General features: G+C 37.5%; 1 protein-coding gene across 8 annotated transcripts in view; it reads left to right on the forward strand.

The window, feature by feature from the left end:
- DYNC1I1 (dynein cytoplasmic 1 intermediate chain 1) overlaps positions 1–11,174 on the forward strand; it is a 278,647-nt gene extending 267,473 nt beyond the window's left edge. For all 8 annotated transcript variants that reach the window (XM_063099026.1, XM_063099022.1, XM_063099024.1 and 5 more), the window contains one exon: positions 11,064–11,174. In XM_063099026.1, coding sequence (XP_062955096.1) covers positions 11,064–11,174 — 111 coding nt within the window. The remainder of the gene's footprint in view (positions 1–11,063) is intronic.
- Positions 11,175–27,303: the final 16,129 nt, after the last annotated feature.

Raw genomic sequence — 27,303 nt, forward strand, 5'->3', positions numbered from 1 at the left:
CTTTATTTGTTTGATATCCCATTCATTAATTACCTAAGAAAATGTGCAGAAATCTTTAAATTTTAACTCTTCACTTTGGCAGCATTTCAAATAGCTTGTTTGACGTGACTATTTGGGGGCAAAAAGAATAGTAGAAATTTTATTACAAATTTCAATTAATATGTAATACATTTGACATTAACATATTAAAAGGGTCTTGAAAAATTCTTGAAAAGGAAAAATATGAGAGATCAAACGTAACTGCTAAAGTAGTAGAGCATGATTTTAAATGTTCATTTGAATATATTTTAAAGCTGAAATAAAAAGTGAGAGTCAAAAGTTTATTTGGAACTCCAACAGTAAAAACAACCGATGTAATAAACTCTAGAATGATGGCCAAGGTGTTGTATATAAGGTCTGTTAAAAAGCGTCTCAAATGGTTTTCATAGCCAGCAAGAATAAGAAAAAAAGGAAAGATTCAGTGAGCCGTTTCTCTTGTACTTTAAATACCAGTTTGATGTAGTGGCATCTGATAAACTGGAAGTGCTGAGAGTTAAAAAGGCTTTGAGAGACACAAAATAAATACAATACATTTATGATTTTTAAGTGGATTACACTTAGGCAATAATTGTTTGCTTTGTGTAACTACTTCATGTTTTTCAGTAGGACAGGGCCTATATCGATTGATTCTCCATTAGAAGCCTGTGTCCTGAATATAAATAACTCTCCTCCTTGATGAAGGGAATGTACAGAACACAAAATATGAAGTTAAACTGAGATTTTGGGCGTTAATTCAGCAAGAGTTCCTTAATGAAAAAGAACAGCATCTGAAACCAGCCAGTTAAGTTCTTGTGCTGTGTAAAGGCTGTTACCCCTGCTGAAAACAAACTTGAGTGCATGGCTCAGCTTTGGCAGCTTCCAAAAGAGCAGAGTTGGTCTCAGCTTAGAAATGGCCAGTTATGATTATCCAGAACACTCTTGTTTCTCATTAAATAAGTGTGGCTGTAACTTGCTAGATTCTTGAAGGTCTTTACAAGTACTGGCTTTATTCTTAAGTAGATAAATGCTATTATTTTTCTTTAGCTAATGCTAAATATTTCCTTTGGTTTTCTATCCATGGAAAAGAAAAGACTTAGGCATAAATTCTTCCATGATACCAAGCATCCAGATAAGAGCTGAAAATCTAAATACCTAGTTCTGTTGATAACCTCCAGTTATTCAATGAAATAGCAATAAAACTTCAGGATTTTCAACAGGGCCTTTCAGTTTTCACCCCCATTTTAAGTGCAATAGCCACAATGCTGTGCTGTTAAACCAGGAGCACAAAAACATATTTGTATGAGCAGATTCGGGGTACTCGTGAACATAATTATATAAAATAAGCTACTTTGAAATAATACATTAATTTATTTCTTTGTCATAATAAATTAGATGTATTTGACATAGAACAGTTTGGGTAAAACGTTATGATTGTAATTTTAGTATTAACTTGATTTCTGGGAAAAGTATTTAATTTAAAAAAGAAAAGCACTATGAATTCCAATTAATGTTATAATTATTCATCTATTTATAGTGAATTTAGTAGCAATGGCTTTCACTTTGATAATTATATATGTAAAAGACCATGATTAAACTAATTATTATATGAGTAGTGTGCTTATTCAGGCAGCATTAGTTTATGAAAATGGACTAATAGGATTAATACCTTCTCAATCGAATTTTTTGCTGAATTGATAAGAAAATACTTACGACTTTTACGTATTATGGAATAGTTGATTAAATGACAAGAAAGCCCTCATATCTAATTTTATAAAAACCAAATTAATGTGTGTACAGTAATTTGCAGTATTCAGTGATATTCATATATTCTCATTTTGGCAATAGATGGTCTGTGAATATAAACCTTCTGAAACAAGAACTAGTTTGTATAATTAATCATCTTTATGATTCTTCTGTGGTTTCAAACTGTCATCTTCAATAGCAGTTTGGATTCTGAAGCAGTTGTTAATTATAGTGTTAATTTTTTTTATGGCTGACAAAATTGTGTTTAGTTTTAGAATTTCAAATCTGTTATATTTTATCTTGAAAAATTGCTGCTTAGAACAGTAGCCTCAAATCACAGCTTAGAAAGCCAAGTGTAAAGTGGCTCCAATCATCTGTGAATCTAGATTAACCCTGGCCTATATAGAAAGGGAGAGTTATTTGTTTCTTACATGCATATATGTACTACTGTTGGTATATCTAAAATATAATACAAAATCAAATATCTACTTATGCATGTTTTCTGTGTAAATATTTATATGTCATGTAAGTTGAACTTGCAAAGTGAGAAAGTGAATGAATCATTATATTACACTTTCAAGAAACCTTTACATGAATTTTTCAGAATGCCAGCTATCAGAATATCTTTTAAATTTTAAAACATTTTTAAAAATTTTTAAAAATTGGGTCATTTAAGGAGTACCCAAGCCACTAACATTGCAGAAGAAATTCTGCACTCTTACTTTGAAGCTACTAGATTATACTGACCAGTGGCACATTCCTAAGATCTTTCTCCTAATGGCCCACTAAAATTTTCACAGTATTTAGATTAAATCTTTTGATTGGTCTCAGCATTAAGGTCCCTTAGATAGAAAGCGAATACCTTCTAGTGTTATAAAGACTAGCTACTCTTTTAACTTTGGGTAAAAAAAATTCAAGTTGGCAACCCTCCTTTGGTTATCACATTCTTCAGTAGATTTTTCTAGCTGTTGGAGTACCACATCCACAGAAACATACATCAAGTGGATACTTGACAATCGTCTGTTAAAATGGGATAACACAGTCTAGCACAGTGCCTGGCACATAATAGGCACTCAATAAATATTTGATGTGTGAATGAATGATTCACATGTGAACATTTTGGGGAAATTAAGAGAAAGCTTAATTGTGCAAAGCTTTCAGGATGCAGCCTCCGAGTTAGCTACAGAATGATGAGCAGGAAAAATTCATTTAACTATATTTGCACAAAAAAGGATATTTAGAAAATATACTTTAAAAAGAATGCTTATCCTTCCTCCCCAGTCTCTATCCCAGTCTCCCTCTCCTCCTGTGTTTTTAAAAGTGAGTAATTGGGCACTTGTATAATGAAAGCATAACAGTTGATTCAAACAGTTGTCAAACCACTGGAAAAATGCTTCCTTTTCATTGTGCTTTTTTTGGACACTATAGATATGGTAAATCATGAACTGCATTATAAAAATACCTCTTTTATGCCCAAACATTCAGTAGGAGGGAATGACATTTCTTTTATTACCTTGGTAAATGTTTTTAAGGTGTTTAGCAATAAGTCCTCTTTTTGTCAAAACTGCTTAGATGCAGTGGTTGCTAGGAATTTATTTGAAAACGTATAGTTAATAATATCAGGGAAAGAAAGGATATATGTTTAGTAAGCTAATTGACAGATCAGCTTAAGTAGCATGTGCTTTTTCTTTTTCCTGCCATTTTCTTGATCTTTTGTGTTATGGAAAAAGAAGTAATTGAAGTTTAGAAAGTTTATTTTCCGTTATTGCCCATCAGCCAATGTTTTTAGCATTTTCTCCATCTTGTGGACAGAGAAATGGATTGTTCCAAATAATAGAAAAAAAATAATGCTTGAAAGATTTCTGAAGAAAGGAGGATAAGATTTTAATACAAATGTAAACAAGGCCATCTTTAGGCCTTAGTGAATTAACTCTTTTCTTCTTTGACTCCTTTTTCCCCCTCACACATAGGTTAAAAACTTCAGAATTTTGTCATACTTTCTATAATGCTACGTTTTAACGTGAAGAATATTTTTAAATGTTAATTTCTTAAGATAATGTTTCAAATGAATTATTTATTTTCTTCTGTATTTCTGGCTTATTAAAATTGATATTGGCCCGTATTTGTTACTCTTTACTTTGACTCTTATGTCTTACTTTTATTTCCTTTCTTAATTAGGTGGTAATGGATTTTTTTAAAGTGTAGTTCTAAGAAACATGCAAGAAAAATAAGTCACTCATGTACAGATACAGGGAAGAGACCTTTGGCAGAGAGGTCTCAAGCTTCATAGGTGGATGGGGGTTTCTTTAAATAGGATTTTCGGATGAAGAGAAGTTCAAAAATAGTCAGATACCATCAGACTACAGTAGGCTAGAATGCTGTTACATTTCACAGAAACTTGAACCTATACACTGGAAATAGCAGACTCTACAGAACAGAGACTATTTAATTCCTACTTTCCCCACTTCTGTGAAACTGCTCTAAATACTAAGTTACTACACTATATCTTTTTGTGGTAGCACACTGTCGTATATTTACACCCTCTGTATACAGCATTCTGGCTTACAATTCTGGTCCGTGGTTTCATCCATTGTTAACAGTGATGCTAGACACTCCTGAGAGTTAAACACAGTGGAGCTGCATTTATGTGAAGCGGGTACCCGTGGTCGTTCCAGCGGCCGTTTCATTGCTTAAGCCTCCCACTTCACTTCCGTGTGTGTGTGGCAAAGGGAATTGTCCTAAAAAATACAGACTTCCTCTGAACACAAGTGCGTATTTGTATACCAGTAAGTCAACACCGTCCTGAATTTGGGTGCCGTTAATAACCGTACTTTTTAAAAGCTTTTAGAGCTTAGAGTTTTAGCAGTCATTCCGTGGAAACCCACATATGCTTCCACAGTTTCAGTAAATGCATTAAAAAATAATGTGCATTAAAGTGAAAGGTAATTTAAAAGATATCTTTTTAACAGAAAACTTTAATTTTTAGGTTAATACAGGAAATGAATTATTATGTATCTGTTCAGAATCAATGGTTAACATAGTAGTCTCAGGCTTTTTTTTTTTTAATGACTCCATTTAATTGAAAGATTACAAAGATGCTGATGAACCACACATCCATGGAATATTTATCCTGAAACCTAGAGTCCTACTCACTTGATTTGTTTGCCTTGCTTAATGCATCTGAGAAACCAAGTGAATTTACTGAGTGCTTTTCTGTGTCAATTATCCAAGATTAAAAAAAAAAATTAACCTACTTTTAAACTAAGCAATGACTGAGACAGATACTTTTACCACAAAAAATATAACATTGGGCTGGTAGGAGTTACTGTAGATAATGCAGCTATTTGAAATCAGCTGCTGGGAACTATAAACCTTTAAAAATTACTCAAAAATGAGGGAGGGTTGACTGAGGATTGTTCAAAATGGTTAGCCATGTGCTTATAAAAAGGGACATATGAATGACATTTGTGTGTTTAACCCTGGCTATAAAAAGTCATTTGATTTTTATAACAGTATGTTCAGCAGTTAAAAACCTTACAGCTTGAGGTTAAAACATAGAATCCTACTGTAGAAAGTGCCATAACAAGAAAATAGGCAGATTGGGATGTATTGATCACACGTGAAAAAAAAAAAAAAAATATGTACCTGTATATGTATGTGTGTGTGTGTGTGTGTGTGTGTGTATACTTACATGGAATAATTATATTTAAATTTGATTTTTTTAAATGAGCAATGAAAAGTAACTCTGACAGAATTTTTTTTTTGTGATCTGAAAGAAATCTTTATTTGCACCCAGCTCATGAAAGTTAACTATTCTTAAAAGTATGACTATTTAAGAAATTATTTTTTAATGTGAGTTTTTAAAAAATAAAAGGTGATAAAATAGAAGGTGAACATATAAAAAATTTCAGCTCTTCATAGGTGAAAAGAAGAAAATGGAAGAAAGAGAAGAGGGAAGGAAGCAAGAAAATAAGAAAAAAGTGGAAAGAGAAGGGAACAGGAAAACATCACTTATTCAGGGTTTATAATGTGTCAAGCACTGTACTAGGCTGATTGTATATATTTTTTTCTTATTTAATATTTACAGCAATCCTAGAATTTCTTTTACACAAATGAGGAAGTAAAGATCAGAGACGTTAAAATAATACATTTCCTTACGACACACAGCACATAAATGGCAAAACTGGGAAGGAAACCATGATCTGGCTTCTATATGAGGTGGAAAAAAGGCAACCCTGGCTCCATTCTCTAAATGTAATTACTCCACAATCTGTGCCTCCCTTTAAGGTACACGGGACGCACAGATAAGACTCCCTGTGGTTGACAGATGAGTTATTTGGAGGTGGGATGGGGCAGGGTCCAGAGGCAGCCACCAGTCCACTCAGGCAGAGAGGAGGGGACAGATCCAAGACACAGCCCCGGAAGTGAGTGGGGGCTGAAACGATCAATTTTCATGAGTATTTCCACAACTTTTGCTTTTTATTTTTGACCTTTCGTCTTCCAAGAATCTTAGAAGATTAAAAATAATCTTCAGAATCTTTTAACAGGTGATTCAAAACTCATTACCTGCCTGTCATTCTGCCATGGAATGATGGCATTTCTGAAAGGGGTGAGGCACTTGATGGCCCCACACCACGTGTGAAAGTGATGTGCTCTTCAGCAAACCATTTAACTCCTTGTACTTCTCTTTCCTACCTGTTAAAGAAAGTTCTACACCCTGATCCTTAACATATTCACGTAACATTCAGAATTAAATCTTAAAGAAACTTTTTTTAAAAACCAGAAAAATACTGTAGAATTGATGTGCACACCACATACATATCATTTTTAGGAGCCTGTTCAATTTGAGAGCCAATTCAAAGAAAAAAGTGTGTTACTATTCCACGAAGAATGTGAAGTAATTTCTTCACTTAGATTACCTTTCTCATCCTCTGCACATCTCTGTTGATAAATAGGTCAGACATCATCCTCCCCACTTTCCAACAGAGGCAATGAGAGGTTAAGTGCCTGACCATTGCCTACAACCGCGATGAGAGCAGGACTTAAGTCTCCGGTCCAAATGTAAGGTTCATTTTACCTCCTCCCTATGGCCAAATTGCTGCCTCAGTAACTACTTCTGGCTTTAGTTCCCTGAACTGTAAAAATAAGGTCATACCATGTCCATAAAAGGTGATCACTCTTAGAGCTAAGATTTTATTATGTTAGGAATCAGAGCCCTGAATGCCTTTGGCATTAAAATGCTTTATACATTTAGCAAAAAATTAGAAAGTGGTCATCTAACAAGGAGTGGACTGACTATTGGTAAACTCTGTCTGTGAAGCAATGGGAGTATCTGAATCCTCCCTAAGCTGTAACGTAGACCTCAGCAGATGAATCTGAAAGCAGAAATTGTTCCCAGATCTACCTGCATTCAGAACAATACTGGGCAATTTTTATGAGTCCTTCTTCACAGTGTTTCCTTGATTTAGCCATGGGCTATTTTCTTCATATTGCTTCTCATAGATTTTTAATTGATTGAAATTACTCATCACCATTAAAAACTTGTGAAAAAATTTTCCTATCACAGTATAAATTGCTTAGAAATTATTCTAACCTATTATGCTCTGAAGGAAAAAATTCATAGTGATGCTCTAGATTTACCCTTTAATGCCTTGATAGAAACTTGAAGAGATGCTTAAGCAATGTTATTAACCTGCTATTTGTTTCCCTGCTACTTGCTTGACACAAAACAGATATCAGCGAATGCAGTTGTCTCTGTAAGAAGGTAAATTTTAGGCTATTCATTTTCTGAAGTTTAAAAAAAAAAATCTATGCCAGTGTTCACACATTTTGACCTATGAAAACATTATAATTAATTTTCATGTCTATTTTACAGTCATCATATTTCAGAATGATTCACCACTGTATCTTTAATTCAAACAGTGCTTGGCATATAATTGGTCCTCAGTCAATGCTGATTGAATGATTATTGAATACATTTATGTGCTAGTTAGGATATGAGAACAGTCTTATTCCTTAATAAGAAATGTGCAAAGATTTTTTCCTATATGATGATTAAGGTATTATTGGATTAAAAGTCTCCCAGAGAAAATCTTAAAAGCATTTATTCTCTTGAGTCTCCTTTCTAGCCATTTCTAATCAGAGAGTACCAGGTGAGAAGTCAGGAACTGCCATGGGTGAGAAGGACAGTTATGTCCAAGCATATGCTGTTTACAGCCATAGATGTAAAGTGAAAAAAAAATGGCCTTATTTTTTAGGACACCTGTTTAGTCTTACCTATAAGTAATTTAGGTAATAAGTAATTCACATGCCAAATAGTATTACTTTGGGTGTGGAAACGGCCTGTGAATATACATTCACACATTCAAGCTAAGATTATACTTAAAATGCTTCCTGATGGTGATATTTAACTAGAAAAATGAGGCATTGTGCAGTTCACCTTCTAAATCTAGCGTTACAATTGTCTTGGGTTATTTTTATAGTCAACTAGATGAAAAAGTATAATAGGATGAGGGGGGGAATTTATTCCAAGTTTCAAAAAGCAATTGTGTTTTCATCATGTTCTACTCTAGGGTATTTTTGTAAACAAAGCAAACTAATATTTCTGTGATATTTATGATCTTGTAGAGGAAAATATTTGGTAGAACAAATTTTTTTATTGGTTATGAATATTCATGAGATACAAAGCTGATTGTCACCCCTCGTGCCCAAGATGTGAAGGCCAGATCCATACTGGCAGCATGCCCATTATCACAAATTGTGATTGTACCCCATGGAACAATTGAAAAAACAAACAAACAAAAAAAACCTTCTAATATTTTGCCAACTGAAATAAAACTTTAGTGGATCAAAAAGAGAACAAGACATGCTAGAATACTGTGAAAACTTTTGTGAGGACGAATCTGTATTTTTAAGGGTATGTATTGGTATTATAGCACCATTACTCCCACCCCTATTAAAAAGGTCAAATATAGTTTGATTACCAGATTATTTTTTTGTTTGTTTAGCAGAAGCATTTAAATTTGATAAAATTCATTTTTGAGAAGTTAGATGTACAATTTTATATGGCATAAATGATATTCATTTCTATCCCAAATTGTGTGTGGTCACATATTCAAACCTTAATGTTCCATAATCTTTATTAGGGTTGCCTTAACAGTCTTGCCATTACTACTACATGAAACTATTTAAACACATTTATGTATTTTCTTGTTTTTAGTATATAGTTTCTATACATTGCTATCAATAAAACATTACTTAGGACATTATATATTAACTTAAATTTGTACCATTTTAACCAATAACATGGCTTTATGTTTGGGAGCCAAACTTAGCTTTTTATGAGCAATATATTATGTATTATTAGTTAAGACCTGCTTTTTTCCAATTTTTAAAGTTAAATGAAGTTATGGGGCACTTTAGATTGATTCTCACCTTTTATAAGAACAAGGTGTATGTTACCATGATTGGGCTTTTGTCTCTTTGGGGCTTTTGTTTTGTGGTTCTTTTTGGAAGGGCTCGGTCAGGGGGTGGAGGAAGGAAAATAAATAGTAGACTTATTCTTTCCTGTAAATATGATACCAACCCTTTGCTGCTTATGCTTTTTGTTAGTTCTTTTGTATCATTTATTTTGGGGGCCTCATTTCCCCAGTGCAGTATTTTCTAAAATTGAAGAGAAAAATGAAGAATAGTGGAACATAAGAAAAGAGCTCAAAGTATGGAAAATGGTCTGAGCAAAGGGTAACAGCAAGGTTTAATACTATTGTGAACTTGTCTCATTGTCTAAAGAGAAATTTGGGTTCATTTTCGTAACTAGAGAAATACTTAACCATTCAAAAACTCATTCATATGACTAAATGAGAATTCTTATTGGTACTGCATTTCTCAAAATAAGTAGAAGAACTTATTTCCCCCATCTGTGTATCATTTCCTGAATTCTATTCTTGAAACATTTAACCTTAGTAGTAGAACACTAAAAATATACTTTGTAGAATGATGTTGCCGCTCTCCACTAAGCTTTCTTGAGACAGAGAGTATCTGAGAATATCATCCCTTGTAATAAAAATTTTACGTTCTTATCATTTGGATCTATGTTTGCTTGCTCTTTTTTCTATTTTAAAAAATGTATATAGATTGGGATAAATATCTGTTCTTAATATTTATGGAATACATGGATAGCATGTATAAGCACTAGTACCTATAGGTGGATATATATACCATCTTATAGGGCAAAAGTCCAGAAGAATGGCTCTAAAGTCTAAATCAGTTTTATTCCACATGAAAACCATTCAGACTTCTACCCAATCCTGTTTCTCATCTTCAAATAATTTTCTTTTCTATTCCAAATACTTGCATGATATCTTTAAGCAATTCATTTTTGAATGCTATGTAGAGAAATCTTTATCCTTTAAAACAGCTAACAAAAATTTGTACATGCAATTCACATTCAGGAGGTTAATCTCTCCTCACTGAATCATACACAGAAGAAGATATTTGGGAGATTTTATAAATCCCCTTTTTTGGGGAATCAGTATAGTGTATGGGTTAAGGATGCAGATAGTGGAAAAAGATTACACTGGCACTGATATTTTGTAGCTATGCATCATTGGTAAGATTATATCATCTTTTTGGGCCACAAGTTTTTGTTCTGTAAATGAAAATGTTTTACCCTACATAAGCAGGATAATATTATCCTACATAGGATCCTTGTGAGAAACAGGTTAACACATGCAAGGTACTTAGAACAGAACTCTTGGTAAATGTTAGCTACTATTACTATTATTTGTAGTTATCATCACATCTTGCTGGAGAGCCCAGGCGTGATTTCATAGTAGGAAGATTTCTTTGCATATGTAATCTATTCTTTTGCCATGTATATTGACACGTTACTAACAGTTTAGAAAAGGGATCAATAGCATTGACTAGAAAGAAAATACAACAGTTATTTCAAAATCTTGGTCAATAACGTAGTTTTTATTTGCTGTGTTCACTGTTAAGTCTAGTCTTCTTATGAAGACTTTTCATTACTGAAAGTGCTGTAATGTGGCTTCTGTAATTGTATAGTTTACATACATTTTATAAATTCCATGAGTGATTTTTGCTTCTGAGAGTCACATTATTCTCTCAAGTTGTCAGTTTAAGAGCATCACTTCAGACCCTACTTGATTCAAAGAAAAAGAATATTGGGTTTCCTTATATTCCAAGGGAAATGTCTGCTTTGGGAGGAACACTCATTCAGGCTTCAAGTCTTTCAGACATAGAGGATATCTTGCTCATCCTTTCTCCACTGCTTTGCTTTGCAGCTTGCAGTTCCCCACAATGACGAATGGACCCGATTTGCCAGGACCCTTGTGGAGATTCGTGCTAACAGAGCGGACAGTGAGGAGGAAGTCGCTGTTGAGTTACCTGCCTAGAGGAAATGAGCTGCCCCCACCGCAGCCCCCACCGCAGCCCCCTTCATATTCTAGAGTGCACATCTGCAGTCAAGTCTGTTGTAATCATTGTCTCTTCAGTATCAGTATTGCTGTGACATTTTGGGTGCCAAATTGTGCCAGCTTTGCTCTAAGTATTCCAAGTGTATCCCACTGTGCTTTCCACAGACCTGAAATTCACCAGAACATTTCTATCTTTATATTTCTGTCTCAAAAATGGGGGTGGGGGGCCTTTATGGGTTTAGTTGTTGCCTTTTAACTACTTAGTAGCTGTATTTAATAGCTGGAAACCTCTGGTTAAATTTGTGCTTACATGCACTTTTGGCATAGTCCTATTAAATCCATATGAAGCCAGATATGATTGGGTACAGATGTGGCGTGCCTCATGATGTGGTACAGGGCCAAAGACTTGAGATGTGGTGTTTTACATGGTGACTCACATTATGAATGGATTTACTAGAAGAACATTGCTGCTCCTTATTTATTGTAGTGTGCTGCATGGAACATATTTATTTGAAAGCATTAAAATAAACGATCCTAGAGCATGTGCATAATGAGAGGACTGTATTCTCTCTGCTGCTGTTGAAGTTACATTAAGTTCCAAATAACAATTATAGTATGCCAGTTCCACTGAGGACATGAAATCTTTAGTGGTTTGTTGCAGTGAATGGAATGAATTTTAATGCCTATTATTTCTAGGTACTTTAACAATATTTCAAATATAGTTGACCATTGATACTTGTCATTCAAGCTAACACAGTCCAACAAAAGTCTGTGGTTCCTAAATATGACACCAGTATTGCCAATAAAATATTCCAAAACAGGTCTGCACCAGTGTGGATAAATCCTTTGCTTGGGGGAAAACCTGACTTGAATTCTGCTGTGAGAAGGGGTGGGAGAGATACATTAGGGCTATGTTAAAGATTTATCATGAATTTATAGGCAGCCAACTTGGCTGAACTTAAACCAAGACTCTAAGACTCCTACTTTTATTTTTATGAGGGCATGTGTGTGGCTTTTTTTTTTTTTAAAGCTCCGCCTTGTTTCCTTCACCAAAGCCACCATTGCCCAAAGACAATTTCAAATGGTGGAGTAAGAAAGATGTGTTAAAATGAACAGATACCAAATGTCCCACATTTTAAAAAAATTTACACCAGAAAATGATGTCACTGTAAATGAAATGAAATTACTACTGAATTGGGAAATATGACTATAAACAACTTTAATAACAATTTTTTTTTCAAAATGTCATTTCATGCCTAGAGAGAATGAAAATAAATAGTGGTTGAGTCATGAAAAACATTTGCAGACAGGCCTTTGGCTTTTTAGGAAGGGAATTTCTACTGGTACTTTGTTGGTAGGGATTCCTTGAACTGTAAAATTTCTCTTATTCTTAAAATAATTATATACTTTTCTCCATGTGCCCTACATTATGTAGGTATTATAAATCTTTGTAAAGAGAAATTAAAATTTCACAGATAAAAAAATGAGTGTCTGAAATAGGTTTAAAAGCAATCCAGTGAAAAATATTAGGAAAGAAAGTTTCTCAAACATACATTAAAGTATCTATAGATAGATAAAAAAACTATGGGTTATTATAGACCGAACTCTAAATGAGGTTATGAGTGAAGCCTGTGAGAAGTGCAAAGGCCAGAGTTATTTGTAGTAGGTACATGAAGTGTAATAAGATCTGATATGTGTATATCTCACTGTGATAGCTAGTCTCCCATACCATCCTCTGATTCTTATGTAGCGCTATTCCGTGTTGAATCTGGCCTCCTCTTATGTAACTGATAGAATATGAGGGAAGTGATGGTATGTGGTTTTCAGGATGTCTCAGTGAGTTTGGGCTGCTATAACAGAATACCGTAGACTGAGTGACTTAACAAAAATTCACTTCTCACTGTCTTGAGGCTGGGAGATCCAAGATCAAGGCACCGGCAGACCCAGTGTCTGTTGAGGTCCTCTTCCTGGTTTGCAGATGTCCGTATTCTCATTATAGCCTCATGTGGTGGAGAGAAAGGGAAATCATCTTTCTCAAATCTCTTCTTCATGAGGGCTCTTCCCATATGACCTAATTACCTCCCAAACCGCCACCTCCAGAAATCATCACATTAGAGATTTAGGCTTCAACATATGAATTGTGGGGGGACATAAACATTCAGTCCATTGCCCAGGACAAGGTTATAAGAAGACTTACAGCTTCCTTCTAGGTCTCTTGACACACTCACTTTTGGTCCCTGAGCTATGATATAAAAAGTACAACTACAACTGAGAGACCTTCAAGCCACACATAAGCTGACTATGCACAGGCCATGTGGATATAGAGAAAAATACCCAGCTAGCCCACAGCCATTTAAGTTATCCTAGCTGATGTCCCAGATGGAATATGGTTGCCACGAAAATGTGTCTCTCAGATCTTCTTTTGCAGAGAGTGTAATTGACTAACAGCTCCAGCTGATTTGCTCTGAAATCCATCACTGCATTTGAACAAGGCCATGCTTCCCACAGGCTGTTCCCAGCCAAGACTGAGTATAGCAGGGATACTAAGGCAGGCCTGTACCTGGGAGATATTAAGACTTCTCTGAGATAACTCAAGGATTCCCACCTGGCATTGCTAAAACTTTCTTAGAACTGTACTGCAATCTGAGACTAACCTTCCTTCCTCCTTTCCTCTCTCCCCTCCTACCTTCCTTACTTTCTCCTATCTATCCCTCTCTCCTTCTCGGGGTCTGGCCAACATTATTCTCTGATGCTTCTCACAGCATAACCTGGCTGGGGATGTGCTAGGCCTGATAAAAGAATACAGAGACCATACATTAAAAGAGCTGCAAGAATTAGCGTGTACCATTAGGAGCCATGGGAGTAGCACTGGGATTGGATTTTGAGGTGTTTGACCAAGGAGGTCAGAATGTAAATTGGATAAACAACAATTCATTGACTTTGAGCCTCCTTTTTTGGGATATGTGATTTTACACTATGGCAAAGTTGCTAGGGATAGGGTGGCTCTTAGAGTGACTTTTAGAAGTCTGGAAAAGCTGTAGCCTGCATTTACTGAAATGGAAATGCCTGAGTTGCTCTAATAGCACAGAAAGGAATACAGAGGTTGAAGAAAATGGATATATTAGAATGGGTGTATTATGTAAGGCCAGATGAAATACCCGAGGGTTGTGTTACATAGGAACACCCACAGTACACACCCTTCACCAAAGCAATTAGCAATGACTGGTGAGAGAGGCACAAACATGTCTAAAAAGTTTAGTAGATCCAATCAAGATGGAGGAATAGATGGTACACAGCGTCACTCTCTCCCACAAGTCAGCCAATTTACAACTATAAACATGTAACATCAGCCAAGCTGGGGCCCCTGGAGCTCAGGAGAAGAGGAGGAGTGACCTACAGAGTTCATGAAGGTGGGAGAAACTACAATGAGAGAAAGAAAAAGTTGCTCTGAGCATTTCGGGCCACGGCTGCTTTAAGGCTCGAGCTGATGAGCGCATGGAGCAGGAGCCGGGGGAAGCCGCAGCTGTGCCCTTCAGATGGAGTTGCTTGGAGGCCGTGAGAGAGAAGAAAGTCTTGGTGGCCACCAGGACAGCAAGACCACTAATAGGGTTCACGTGGACCCACGCAGGAGCGAGGAGCCTGAACAGCTGAAAAAAGGGAGCCACTCAGAGGCCGGTGAGTCATTGCAAGGGACCGGCGCAGGGCCCGTCCCATGGGAAGTGTTTGGAGCACAGGCGGTGGGGGAGATGGGCCCACTAGGGGAACACTGGGACACAGCAAGGACAGCTGATCTGCCCCCAATCATCACAGGACCACTCAGAGGAGACTGGTCCTGAATGCAGAATTGCATGGGGTGCAGTTTGATGAAAAAACTCAGGCCCTGATCAGAGAGTCTACAGAGCACAGATCCACCGGGTCTCTGGAGAGCCGGAAGTACTATAAGGTCAACCATTAAACCCTGAGCTGCACAAAAAGCCTTCCCTAGGGAAACAGCAGCAAAGTAGCAATTTAAACAACCACACAGCTCAAGTACTGGTTCCCACAGGAAGTTGCCCCCTGTTAGAAGCAAAGGACAAAAATTAGTTCTGGCCCAGGCATACCACCAGCACTTTGGGGCCTGCCTGGGAACTGGAGGCTTGGATCTGGGGACCAGACCCTACTCCCACTTCCAGGCAAACTACACCAGTCCCTCGGGGCCAGCCTGGGGACCTGAAGCATGGAAAGGGGGACTGGACCCCCCTCCCACAACCAGGCACAACATGCCAGCACCTTGGGGCCCACCCAGGGACCCAGGGTATGGAGACGAGGACTGGACCTCCCTCCCACAACCAGTCACAACATGCCAGCACATTGGAGCCCACACAGGGATCCGGGGCATGGAGAAGGGGACTGGACCTCTCTCCCACAATCAGGCACACTGAGCCAGCACCTTGGGGCCCACCCAGGGACCCAGGGTATGGAGACGAGGACTGGACCTCCCTCCCACAACCAGTCACAACATGCCAGCACATTGGAGCCCACACAGGGATCCGGGGCATGGAGAAGGGGACTGGACCACCCTTCCACAACCAGGCACACCACGCCAGCACCTTGGGGTCTGCCTGGGGACCCAAGGCAAGGAGAAGGGGAATGGACCTCTATCCCACAATGAGGGATACTGAGACAGTGCTTCAGGGCCCACCTAGGGACCTGAGGCATGGAGAAGGGTACTGGACCTCTCTCCCACAGCCAGGCAAACCGTGTCAGCACCTTGGGCCCCACCCAGGGACCCAGGGCATGAAGGGGACCGGACCACCCTACCACAACCAGGCACAACATGCCAGCACCTTGGAGCCCACAGAGGACTGGACCTCTCTCCCACAACCAGGCACACTGTGCCAGCACCTTGGGCCCCACCCAGGGACCCAGGGTATGGAGAAGGGGACCGGACCACCCTACCATAACCAGGCACACTGAGCCAGCACCTTTGGTCCCACTCAGGGACCCAGGGTATGGAGTCAGGGACTGAACTACCCTCCCACAACCAGGCACAACATGCCAGCACCTCGGAGCCCACCCAGGGACCTGGGGTATGGAGAAGGGGACTGGACCTCCCTCCCACAACCAGGCACACTGCGCCAGTGCCTTGGGGCCCACCCAGGGACCCAGGGTCTGGAGTTAGGAACCGGACCACCCTCCCACAACCAGGCACAACATGTCAGCACCTCAGAGCCTACCCGGGGACCTGAGGCATGGAGAAGGGGACCAGACCTCTCTCCCACAACCAGGCACACCAAGCCAGCACCTTGGGTCCCACCCACTGACCCAAGGCATGCAGCCAGGAACCAGACCCTCCTCCCACAACAAGGCACACCACGCCAATACCTTGGGGCCCACCCAGGGTCCCGAGGCAAGGAGAAGGGGACTGGACCTCTCTCCCACAACCAGGGACACGGTGCCAACACCTCAGGGCCCACCTGGCCTAGAGGCATGCAGAAGGGGACTAGACCCTCCTCCCATGCCAGGCACAAAATGCCAGCACCTCGGGGCCCACTGGGGTACTCAAGGTATGGAGAAGGGGACCAGACCCTCCTCCCACAACCAGGTACACTGCACCAGTACCTCGGGGCCCAACCAGGGACCCGGGACATGGAGAAGGGGACTGGACCCCTCTCCCAAACCAGGCACATAGCGCCAGTGCCTTGAGGCCTGCCCAGGGACCAGAGACATGGAGAAGGGGACCAAACACACCCCACAACCAGGCATACTGCCAGTGCCAAGGAGCATACCAAAAACAGCACCTCCATGTGGGTGGCCCACCACAGCCACCACAATAACCATGGCTGCTGCAAAAGTGGCTAGACGCCACAACCATCATGCAGATGGTCCGCCAACCACTGGAGTGCATTCACACAAGAAAAGTCACCAGCAGAGACAAAGAAAAGAAGAGGATGTCTCTTTCCACAAAGCCCATTTCAGAGTAACAGAAGAAGCATATGCTCTATGATAATATTGGGGGACCTGATCACATCTCTCAGCATTGGACAGATCATCTAGGCAACAAGTTAACAGAGTAACCATGATTCTTTCAGAAGGAGAGAAGAAATCTAGGGCAATTAGAGGGGGGAGGGGGAGGGAATAGGGAAGAGGAGAGATTGGACAAGGGGCATAAAGAATAATTACAATTTGTAACAATATATATGCTAGTAATATTGATTTGATCAACATATCTCAATGTTCAACCCCCAAAATATGTATAATCGATTTTGATTTAATAAATAAAATAAATTAAAAAAAATAAATTAAATAGACCAGTAAACGTTAAAAAAAAAAAAAAGGTTTAGTGGCGGCTTTCCTCTGCAGGCCAGGGCTGATGCTCAGAGCAGCGATCACAGAGCAGGGCTTGTTAACATCCATAGGGACGACAGGACCCTGGAATAATAGTGGCTAGGTGGTAGTATTAACCACCAAAAGTCAGGAAGACGCGATTACTGGAATGACCAGCTAGATCAGAGGAGCAGCCCAGGAGGCTTTACCGATAGGAAGCTGTGGGAATAATTAATGGAAGATAGCATCCCTAGGGGCAAAAATGATGCTCAACCAAAAGGGTGGTGCTTAATGTCTATGACCAAAAACATAAAAGCAAGAATAGAGGAGCAGGGGCAAAGGCAGTTATCTCAATAAAAAATCACAATCCTCTCTTCACTACCCAGACCTGAGCCAGTTTTGCAATCGGAACCCATTGACTGAAGAGGAGCTGGGTTGCTAAGAGGAAGAACACTATTACAAACATGATGATTTCCCCAGTCCTTCTCCAGAGGGACCTATGACCATTTATTCAAGTGAACATACAATGTAGAAAAAGAAAGATTCACATATTTGAAGACTATGGGATACAGGATCTGAATTCACATTGAAACTCTGTTAGAGTGGTGGCTTATGGTGGCCAGGTAACATAAATGAGTCATTACTAAAGTCTAGGTCACAGTGGGCTCATTGGATCTGTGGACCCACTCAGTGGTCATTTCCCTAATCCCTGAGTGTTCAATCGAAATTGATATTCTTGTGTTACCCCGACCTCTGGGGTAAGAGCTCTCACAGGAGGGAAGACGAAGTGGAGACCTCCGAAACAGCCACTCTCTCCTCCCCCTGCCAAGATAGTAAATGAAAAATATCTCATCTCAGGGGAGGAATAGGAGAATAGTAAAGATTAGTGTCACTCTTAAAGGCCTAAAAGATGTAGAGTAGGGGTTCCTCCTAGAATATATCCATTTAATACACCAGTCTGGCCCCTTACAAACTACATAGGTCTTGGAGAATAACTGATGAGTACCACAAGCTCAACCAAGTAGGACCCCTGAGCACAGCTGCTGTGCCAGATGTGCTGTCATTCCTAAAACAGATTAGTAAAGCCTCTGGTACATGGTATGTGGCCATTGATAGATGAATATATTCTTTTCCATTCCAGCTATATAAGAAGATCAGAAACAATTTGCACTCATATGGGAAGAACAATAAATATTTAAATTTTTTCCTCAGGGCTAATCTCTCCTCTGTCATACTCTGAAGAGGTCTGGACTGCCTGAACATCCACAGAGCATTACACTGATCCATTTCACTAATGGCCTCACACTGATTACACAGGATAACAAAGAGTTAACTAACGCATCAGAAATCTTGGTAAGATACGTGCACTACAGAGGGTGGGAGATAAATTTAAGGAAGATTTGAGAACCTGCTACTTCAGTGGAGTTTTTTGGAATTCCCCCAGTGGTTAGGAGCATGCTGGGCTATCTCTCCAAAGTAAAAGGTCAACAGCTGAAGCTTAGAACCCACAACACAAAAAAGGAAAAACAGCACATGCTAGGCCTCTGGGTTTTGAAGTAAAAACCATAAACGTTCCATAGCTAAGAATACTGCTCAGGTCATATACCAGGTGGCATGCAAGGCTTTGGGTGGGGCTCAGAATGGAAAAGGACTTTCCAGCAGGTCCAAACTGTAGTGCAAGGAACCTTGCTGCTTGGGCCTTAGAACCAGCAGATGCTAGGATATTGGAGGTGTCAGTGGGGGGAAAGATGTGGCATGCAATTATGACAAGTCCCAGTAGGGGGATTGCAACAATGGCCCATGGAATTCTGATGAAAAGCCATGCAACGTCTGAAGCAAAAAATAGCAGCTGGCATGTTATAGAGTTCTGGTAGAAATGGAGTTCTTCGCCATGGGATATGAACTCACCATGCATCCAAACAGCCATTATAACTTGGGCCCTGTTGGCCCCAGCAAGTCACACAGTCAGGCAGATCTAGAAAAAACTCCTTGGAAGATAGAAATTGTGCACCAGGATGTACATCTGAGCAGGACCAGAGGGCATGAGTAAGCTGCAGGAGCAAGTAACCCAGAAGCCTGATGCCACCCAACAGGATTTTACCAGCACCCCCCCAACCCCCCCATGCTTGCATATATGTGGGGAGGGCAGAGTCTGTATGAGGAACTGAAAGAGGAGGAAATGTCAGAGCTTGGCTTACGTATGGGCTGGCTCAGTTTGCAGGTGAAAGTTGGAAATGGATGACAGTTGCATGACAGCCACATTCAGGGATGACCTTGAAAAATGGTAAAGAAGGAAAATCTTTTTCATGGACAGAGCTTTGAGTTGCCCACTCTGCCATCCTTTTTGTGTGGAAGGAGAGGTGGCCAGAAATCAGTGCATTTACATACTACCAGCCCAGTCCAAGCCATCATCACCTCTGTCATAGTTCCTGCAAGAGCCTCCTAACTGGTCTTGCTGCTTCCACTTTCACCCCTTAGACTCTTCTCAGTATAGTCATCTGAGTGATGTTGTTAGAACATTGAACTCCTCAGCTCAAAACACACCAATAGGGCTGGTTAGCTCAGTTGATTAGAGTGTGGTGCTGATAACACCAAGGTCCAGGAGTCAATCCCAGCACCTGCCAGCCACCAAAAGAAAAAATTAAGAAAACCAAAAACACCCCAAAGTCTTTCACATCATTTGCAGTTAAAGTCTGTAAGAAAATAATGTAAGTGATCCATTTTGAGAAATGACTTATCTGAGGGTGTTTTACTGAGATGGTAATTAGTTCCTAGCCCCTTTTGTTTTCTTCATTTGCCTGGAGGGTCTCTGAACAGATAAGGTTCTCCTTGAGATGGTAATTAGTTACTAGTCCCCATTGTTTTCTTTATTCCCTGGTGTTTCTCACTTCACAGGGCTTAGGTGGGCCTTTTTCCCAGGGCTTGTCCTGAGCCCCAGACAAAGGAATTCCTTGAATTGCAAGGGGGTAATAAATTTTAGTCAAGAAGATTGTGCACCCCTAGTACTCAGCCAATGAGGAAGCGGGGGGAGGGACTTGCATACTAGGAAATAAATTGCTTGCTACAGCCCCTTTTCCGTGTGCCTGCCCTTCAGTCACCTGAACTTTATAGGGCTGTAATAAAAGTCTTGCTTCACTGTACCTTGTGTCTCTGTGTCCATCCTTTGGCATTGGACAGGTGAGGGCATTTCTCACAAAGTCAAAAGGCCCTATATGATTTGACCCTAACTTCCTCTCTGATCTTATATCCTAGTAATCCAATTATTATTTATCCACTCAAACTACTTGAGTCTTCTCACTCTTCCTTTGACACATCAAGCACAGTCGCAGTGCCTTTGTACTAATTGATTCTTCTGTCTGGAATGCTGAAAGCATTAAGTTTATAAACCCTCATGCAACTATTTAAGAATTCCACCCTTTAATATAATTAAGATGATACCTCTGACTGACCAATATTTTTTATTTCATTTTCTTATTGAAACATAACATAATTTATTGTATATATCTGTGGGGTACAGCATGGAATATCAACACTTGTGTGCAATATGTGATGCTCAAGTCAGGATAATTACTATATTTATTATTACGCAATGTATTCATTTTTTGTGTCCCTTTATCAATTTCTTGCCCTCCCCCTTTCCCTCCTCTGGCTTTTGAATTAACTTTTCATCTGTGAAAGTAGCAAGTTCCCTGAAGTCCTAAGATTAATGTTGATATGAAAAAGCCATTGTTTAAAACAGTAATAACAAAAGAAGAAGAGCTTAAAAGTATCTGATGTTGCAGAAAAAGCACTGAGAAAGAAAATTTAAAATTATAGGTAGAATTAAAATGAGCAAAAGTATATGTTTTGTATTTTTTATTGGGGTATAATTTACATACAATAAAATGCACAAATATTAAGTGTTTGGGTCAACAAGTTTTAACAATCATGTACATTCACGTAACCACTACAGAAAACAAGACTTTTCAGTCAGCACAGAAAATTCTCTCATGACCTTTTCTAGCACCCATTCTTCTGATTTCTATCAACATAGATTGGTTTTGCCTGTTTTAAAATTTCATAAATAAAATTATACGATATGTCTTTTTTATGTCCTGATTATTTTTCTCAATATTTATTTTTATGGACATTCACTCACGTGCTGTATGTTTTAGTAATATGCTCCTTTTTATCGCTGACCGGTATCCCATTTTACAATTATACTGTGGTTTGTTTATTTGTTCCCAAGCTGATGAACATGAATGTTGTTTCCAGTTTTAGGCCTTTTTGTCTAACGTTGGTATAAATATTCTTGGGCAATTCTTTTTGTAGGCGTATGTTTTCTTAGGTAAATACTATGAGTGAAATTTCTGGGTCATATTGTAAGTCTGTTTAACTTAGAAATTTCAAGAATTCTGCAAAGTAATGTTCCATATTGTATTCCTACCAACAAAGCATCAGTGTTCCAATTACTCCACAGCTTCTGTGATATCTGGTATTTTTGCTCTTTTTTACTTTAGCCATTCTGCTGAGTATGAAATGGTATCTAGCTGTGGTTTTAGTTTTTATATACTTGCGTATAGTTGATGACTAATGATTTTGAGCACCTTTCAGGTGCTTATTGAGTCTTTTTAAATTTAGTTCACCAATGTTTTTAGTATATAGATTTGCAAGTCTTTTTTTCAATTCTTAAGTATCTAATTTTTTATCCCATTGCAAATAGTTTTAAAATTTTATTTTCCAAAAATTTTGCTAATTTGTAGAAATAAAGTTTGTTTTTGTATATTGATTTTATGTTTTGCAACCTTGCTAAGTATATTTATTATTTATAGTAGATTTTGTAGACCCCATCAGTTACTAATTACACAGTATGCCACCTGAAAATAATGAAAACTTTTTTCTTTCTTCTTTTTTCTTCTTCCTTCCCTCCTTCCTTCCTTCCTTTTTCCTTCCTTCCTTCCCTCCCTCCCTCCCCTTTCTTTCTCTTTCTTTTCTTTTTTTGGCTTTACAGCGGCAGCTAGGATTTCCAGCTCAATGTTGTACTGAAGAGACGTGAGAAGACATCTTTCGTTTTTAGTATAAAAGGGTTTCAACGTTTCACCGTTATCAGATGGCGGCAAGTCCCTTCTATTCTTAGATTGCTGCGAAGCTTTTTCATGATAGGTGCTTTTAGTTTTATCATATGCTGCTCTTCTGAATCTGTTGATAGGGTCATAAAAACTTTCTCCTTTATTCTGATAATGTGAGTTATACTGGTTGACTTTTAAAATTGGTAATCCAACCTTGCCATCCTGGGATAAACACCATTTGGTCAACATGTACTATTCTTTTAATATATCGCTGGATTCTACTTGCTAATAATTTCTTAAGGGTTTTTCCATAATTGTTCTGTAGGGATACTGGTCTGTATTTTCTGTTCTTGTCATGCCTTTGTCAGGTTTTAGTAACATGATTATGCTCATTTGATGAGTTAAGAAGTGTTCTTACCCCCTCTATTTTGTGAAAGAATGTAGTATAGGTATTATTTCTTCCTTAAATATTTAAGGGAATTCACTAGTGAAGCCATCTGGCCTTGGAGTTTTATTTGTGGGAAGGTTTTTGATAACAAATTCATTTATTTAATAGAAATAGTCTATTCAGATTTTTTATTTCTTTGTGGTTCCATTTTGGTAAGTTATTTTTTGTAAGTTGTATTTTTGAAGAAATGTGTCTATTTCATTTATTAACACGAAGTTGTTTCTACTGTCCCCTTACTACATTCTACTATATATGGAGTCATAGCTATGTCTTCTAATTCCTGATGTTAGTAATTTGTTGTGTGTTTTCAAGTCTTGCTAAAAGGGTTATCCATTTTATTAGTCTGTTCAAAGAACCAGCTTTTAGAGTTGTCAATTTTCCCTATTGTTTGTCTCCTTTTTCTTCTTTCTACTTTGTGTGTAATTTACTCTGCTTTTTTCTTACCTTCTAAAGTAGAAAAATAGAACATTGTCTGTAAACACTTTTTTCTAATATAGGCCTTTAAAATTAAAAAATCCATCTTAGTACTATTTCTGCTCTGTTCCCAAATTTTTGATATATTGCATTTTAGTTATCGCTCTGTTCAAAATATTTTCTAATTTCCATGGTGATATATTATTTGACCTATAGGTTTCTTAGAAGTGTGTTAATTTCCAAATATTTGAAAAGCTTTTTAGATATCTCTATTTTTATTTCTAGTTTAATTCTGCTTGGTAAGAAAACATCTGAATAAGAAATATCCTATATTTCAAATCCTTTGAATTTTTTAAGATTTGCTTTATGGTCTAGCATATGGTCTAGCTTGGTAAATATTCCATGTGTACTTAAAAAGAATGTGAATTCTTCAGATGTTGGATATGTGTCTATATGAATGTTCTATATATCCTGTGTGTTCAATCAATTACTGAGAAGTGACTTTACGAGTACATATTTTTTCAAAGAATCCATTTCATCTATGTTAGCTCATTTATTGGCATAAATTTGTTCCTAACATTCTCTCGTTATCACTTTAATATCTGTAGACTCTGTAATGTTGTCCCTGCTTTAATTCCTGATGTTGACTATGTGTTTGTTTTCTCTTTTCTGATTAGTCTGCCTAGATGTCGTTCAATTTTATTGATCTTTTCAAAGAATCCGATTTTGGTTGATTGTTTTTCTCAATTGCTTTCCTATTTTCTATTTCAATAATTTCTGCTCTTCATTATTTTTTTATCTTCTGTATCCATGAGGTTTAATTTGCTCTTCTTTTTCTAGTTCATTAAGGTGGAAGATTAGATAATTGATTTGAGACTTTTCATCTTCTCTAATGTAAGCTTTTAAAAGTATACATTTCCCTCTAAGTACTACTTTAACTGCATCAAAAAAATTTTCATATGTTGTGTTTCCATTTTCACTAGTTTAAAATATTTCCTAATTTTTCTTGTGATTTCTTTTTTGAACCATGGGTTATTTAAAAGCATGTTTGAGGAATTTCCAAATAACTTTCAGTTATTGATTCCATTTTGTAGTCAGAGAATATGATGTGTATGATTTCAATCCCTGTAAGTTTATTGAGACTCGTTTTATGGTCCATATTATGAGTTGCCTTGGTGAAATTTTGTTGTACATAAGAAGAATGTGTATTCTGCTGTTGTTGAGTACAGTGTTCCATAAATATAAATTGGCCAATTATTTGATAAATTTGTTTATCTCTTCTATATACTTGCTGATTTTCTGCCCACTTGTTATATTAATTACTAAGAGAAGTGTGTTGAAATTGGAAATATAATTGTAGATTTCTTCTATTTCTTTCAGTTTCATCAGTTTTTGTTTCATGTATCTGAAGCCCTGTTATTAGGTGCATTCACATTTAGAATTTCATGTCTTTGTGATGAGTTGACTCGTTTTTCAATATGAACTGTTGCCCTTTACCACTAGAAATAGTCCTTTTTCTTAAATTTATTTTGGCTGATATTAATATGGCCAACTCCGGCTTTTTGTTTTTGATTTGTGATTACATGGTATATCATTTTCCATTGATTTACTTTCAATGTATCTGTGTTTTTACATTTAAAGTTAGTTTCTTTAAGTAGCATATAGATGAGTCTTACTTTTTAAAATTTAATTTGACAATTTCTGACTTTTAATTAGGGTGTTTAAGCCATTTGCATTCAGTGTAATTATCAATATGATTAGGTTTAAATCTACCATCTTATACCTGCACTCCCATGTTTATTGCAGCTCTGTTTACAATAGCCAAGAGTTGGAACCAATCTAAATGTCCATTGATGGATGACTGGATAAGGAAATGTGGTATATATACACAATGGAATACTAGTCTGCTGTAAAAAGTAATGAAATTCTGCCATTCACAGCAACATGTATGAACTTAGAGAAAATTATGTTCAGTGAAATCAGCCAGGTATAGAAAGAGAAATAACTGCATGTCCTCACTCATAAGTTGGAGATAAAAATAAATAAACAAATTTTTTTTTTAAAAGATACAACAGTCACAGTAATTCATTGACCTTCCAAAAGGAGAGAACAGCACTGAGGCTACTAGGGGTGGCAAAGGAGAAAGGGGAGGAGAAGGGGGGCTAGTGAGAAATTGGTAAAGGGCCACAAAAAATGATTACATTATGTAATATTGAATGTACTAATTGTTCTGATATAAGCAGCACATTTTGCACGCACATATTGATATTCAAATTGATATTCAATCTATACCCCACAGATATGTACAATCAATTATGTTTCAATAATAATAAAAAATAAATGTCTTGCTCTATGTTTTTATTTTCCCCATATGTTCTTCCTTTTTTCCTCTTTCCCTATCTCTGCGTTTGCTTTTTAAAGTTTTAATTTTATCTCCACTAATGTCTAATTAGCTAAATCTATCTAATTTATTATTATTATTATTAGTGTTTGCCTTAAGGGTTTTCAATGTACATCTTCTACTTATCACACTTTACCTTAAGTCTACCACTTCATGTATAGTATGAGAACCTTTTGACATTATACTTCCATTTCCTCCTCTTCTACTTTGTGCTGTTATTGTTGTACATTTTACTGCTACATCTGCTATAAACCTCATAATACATCACTATTGGTTTTGCTTTAAAGACTCAAGATATTTTAAAATAATTTTTAAACATAAGAAAATGGGTTTTGGTTTTTTGGGGGTTTTTTTTTTTAGTTTACTCATTTATTTTCCATTTGGACAGTCTTCATTTCTTTGTGTAGATCTAAATTTCCATCTGGTATCATTTCCTTCTTCTTGACGACTTACTTTTAACACTTCTTTCAGTGCAATTTATAAGCAATGTGAGTTCTTCTAGCTTTTTACCTTCATTTTTAAAAGATATTTTCACTGGGCATGTATTTCTTGATTGACAGTCTTTTTTCAGTACCTTAAAGATGTCACTCATAGTTTTCTGCCTTACATAGTTTCCAACTAGAAATCTTCTCTTATTATCATCTTTCTCTGTAGATTATAAGTCCTTTTTCCTCTGGCTACTTTTAAGATTTTCTGTTTATTGCTGGCTTCATTTTTGTTATGATGTATTTCCGTAGAGTTTTCTTAGATTTGTTTTGCTTGGAGTGCAATGAGCTTCACGATTTGTGGGTATACAGTTTTCCTTAAATTTGGAAATATTTCAGCTACTACTTCTTTAAATATTTTTTCTGCTGTCTCTTTTTCTGACACCTCAGATACATGTTACCCTGCTTGATTACTATCCCCAAATTTTTTTAAAAAAATTCTCTTTCTTTTTCTGCTTAATTTTGTAGACTTTGCTGTGCCTTCAAGTTTACTAATCCTTTCTCTCTTTTTTTAAGTTTACTAATTTTCTCTTCTGTGTAATATATTCCCAATCAGTTTATTTTTCATTTCAGGTATTGTAATTTTCATTGTGTCTTTTATATCTTTCATTTCTCTCTATATCATGTTTCCCCTACTTTCATGACTATATGGATTACTTATAAAAGCTGTCCTAATGAGCTTGCTGCTTGTTCCATCATTTGTCATTTTTGGGTCTATTTCTACTGATTGGTTCTTCACTTTGTTATGATTCATACTGTATTTTCATCTTCTTTTTATGATCAGTGATTTTTTGTTGCATCCTGAACATTGTAAAATTTACCTTGTACACTGTGAGATTTTGTTGCATTCTTTTAAATGGTATAGAATTTTGTTCTGATAAGCAGTTAAATTATTTGGAATCAGTTTGATCCTTGTGAGGCTTGCTAAGGACAGAACAGCTTTATTGCAGGACTAACTTAGCTCTATTCATAATATGACATTCTTCTGAGTGATATTCTATGTATT

This window comes from Cynocephalus volans, chromosome 6, assembly GCF_027409185.1.
Source record: "Cynocephalus volans isolate mCynVol1 chromosome 6, mCynVol1.pri, whole genome shotgun sequence".
NCBI lineage: Eukaryota > Metazoa > Chordata > Mammalia > Dermoptera > Cynocephalidae > Cynocephalus > Cynocephalus volans.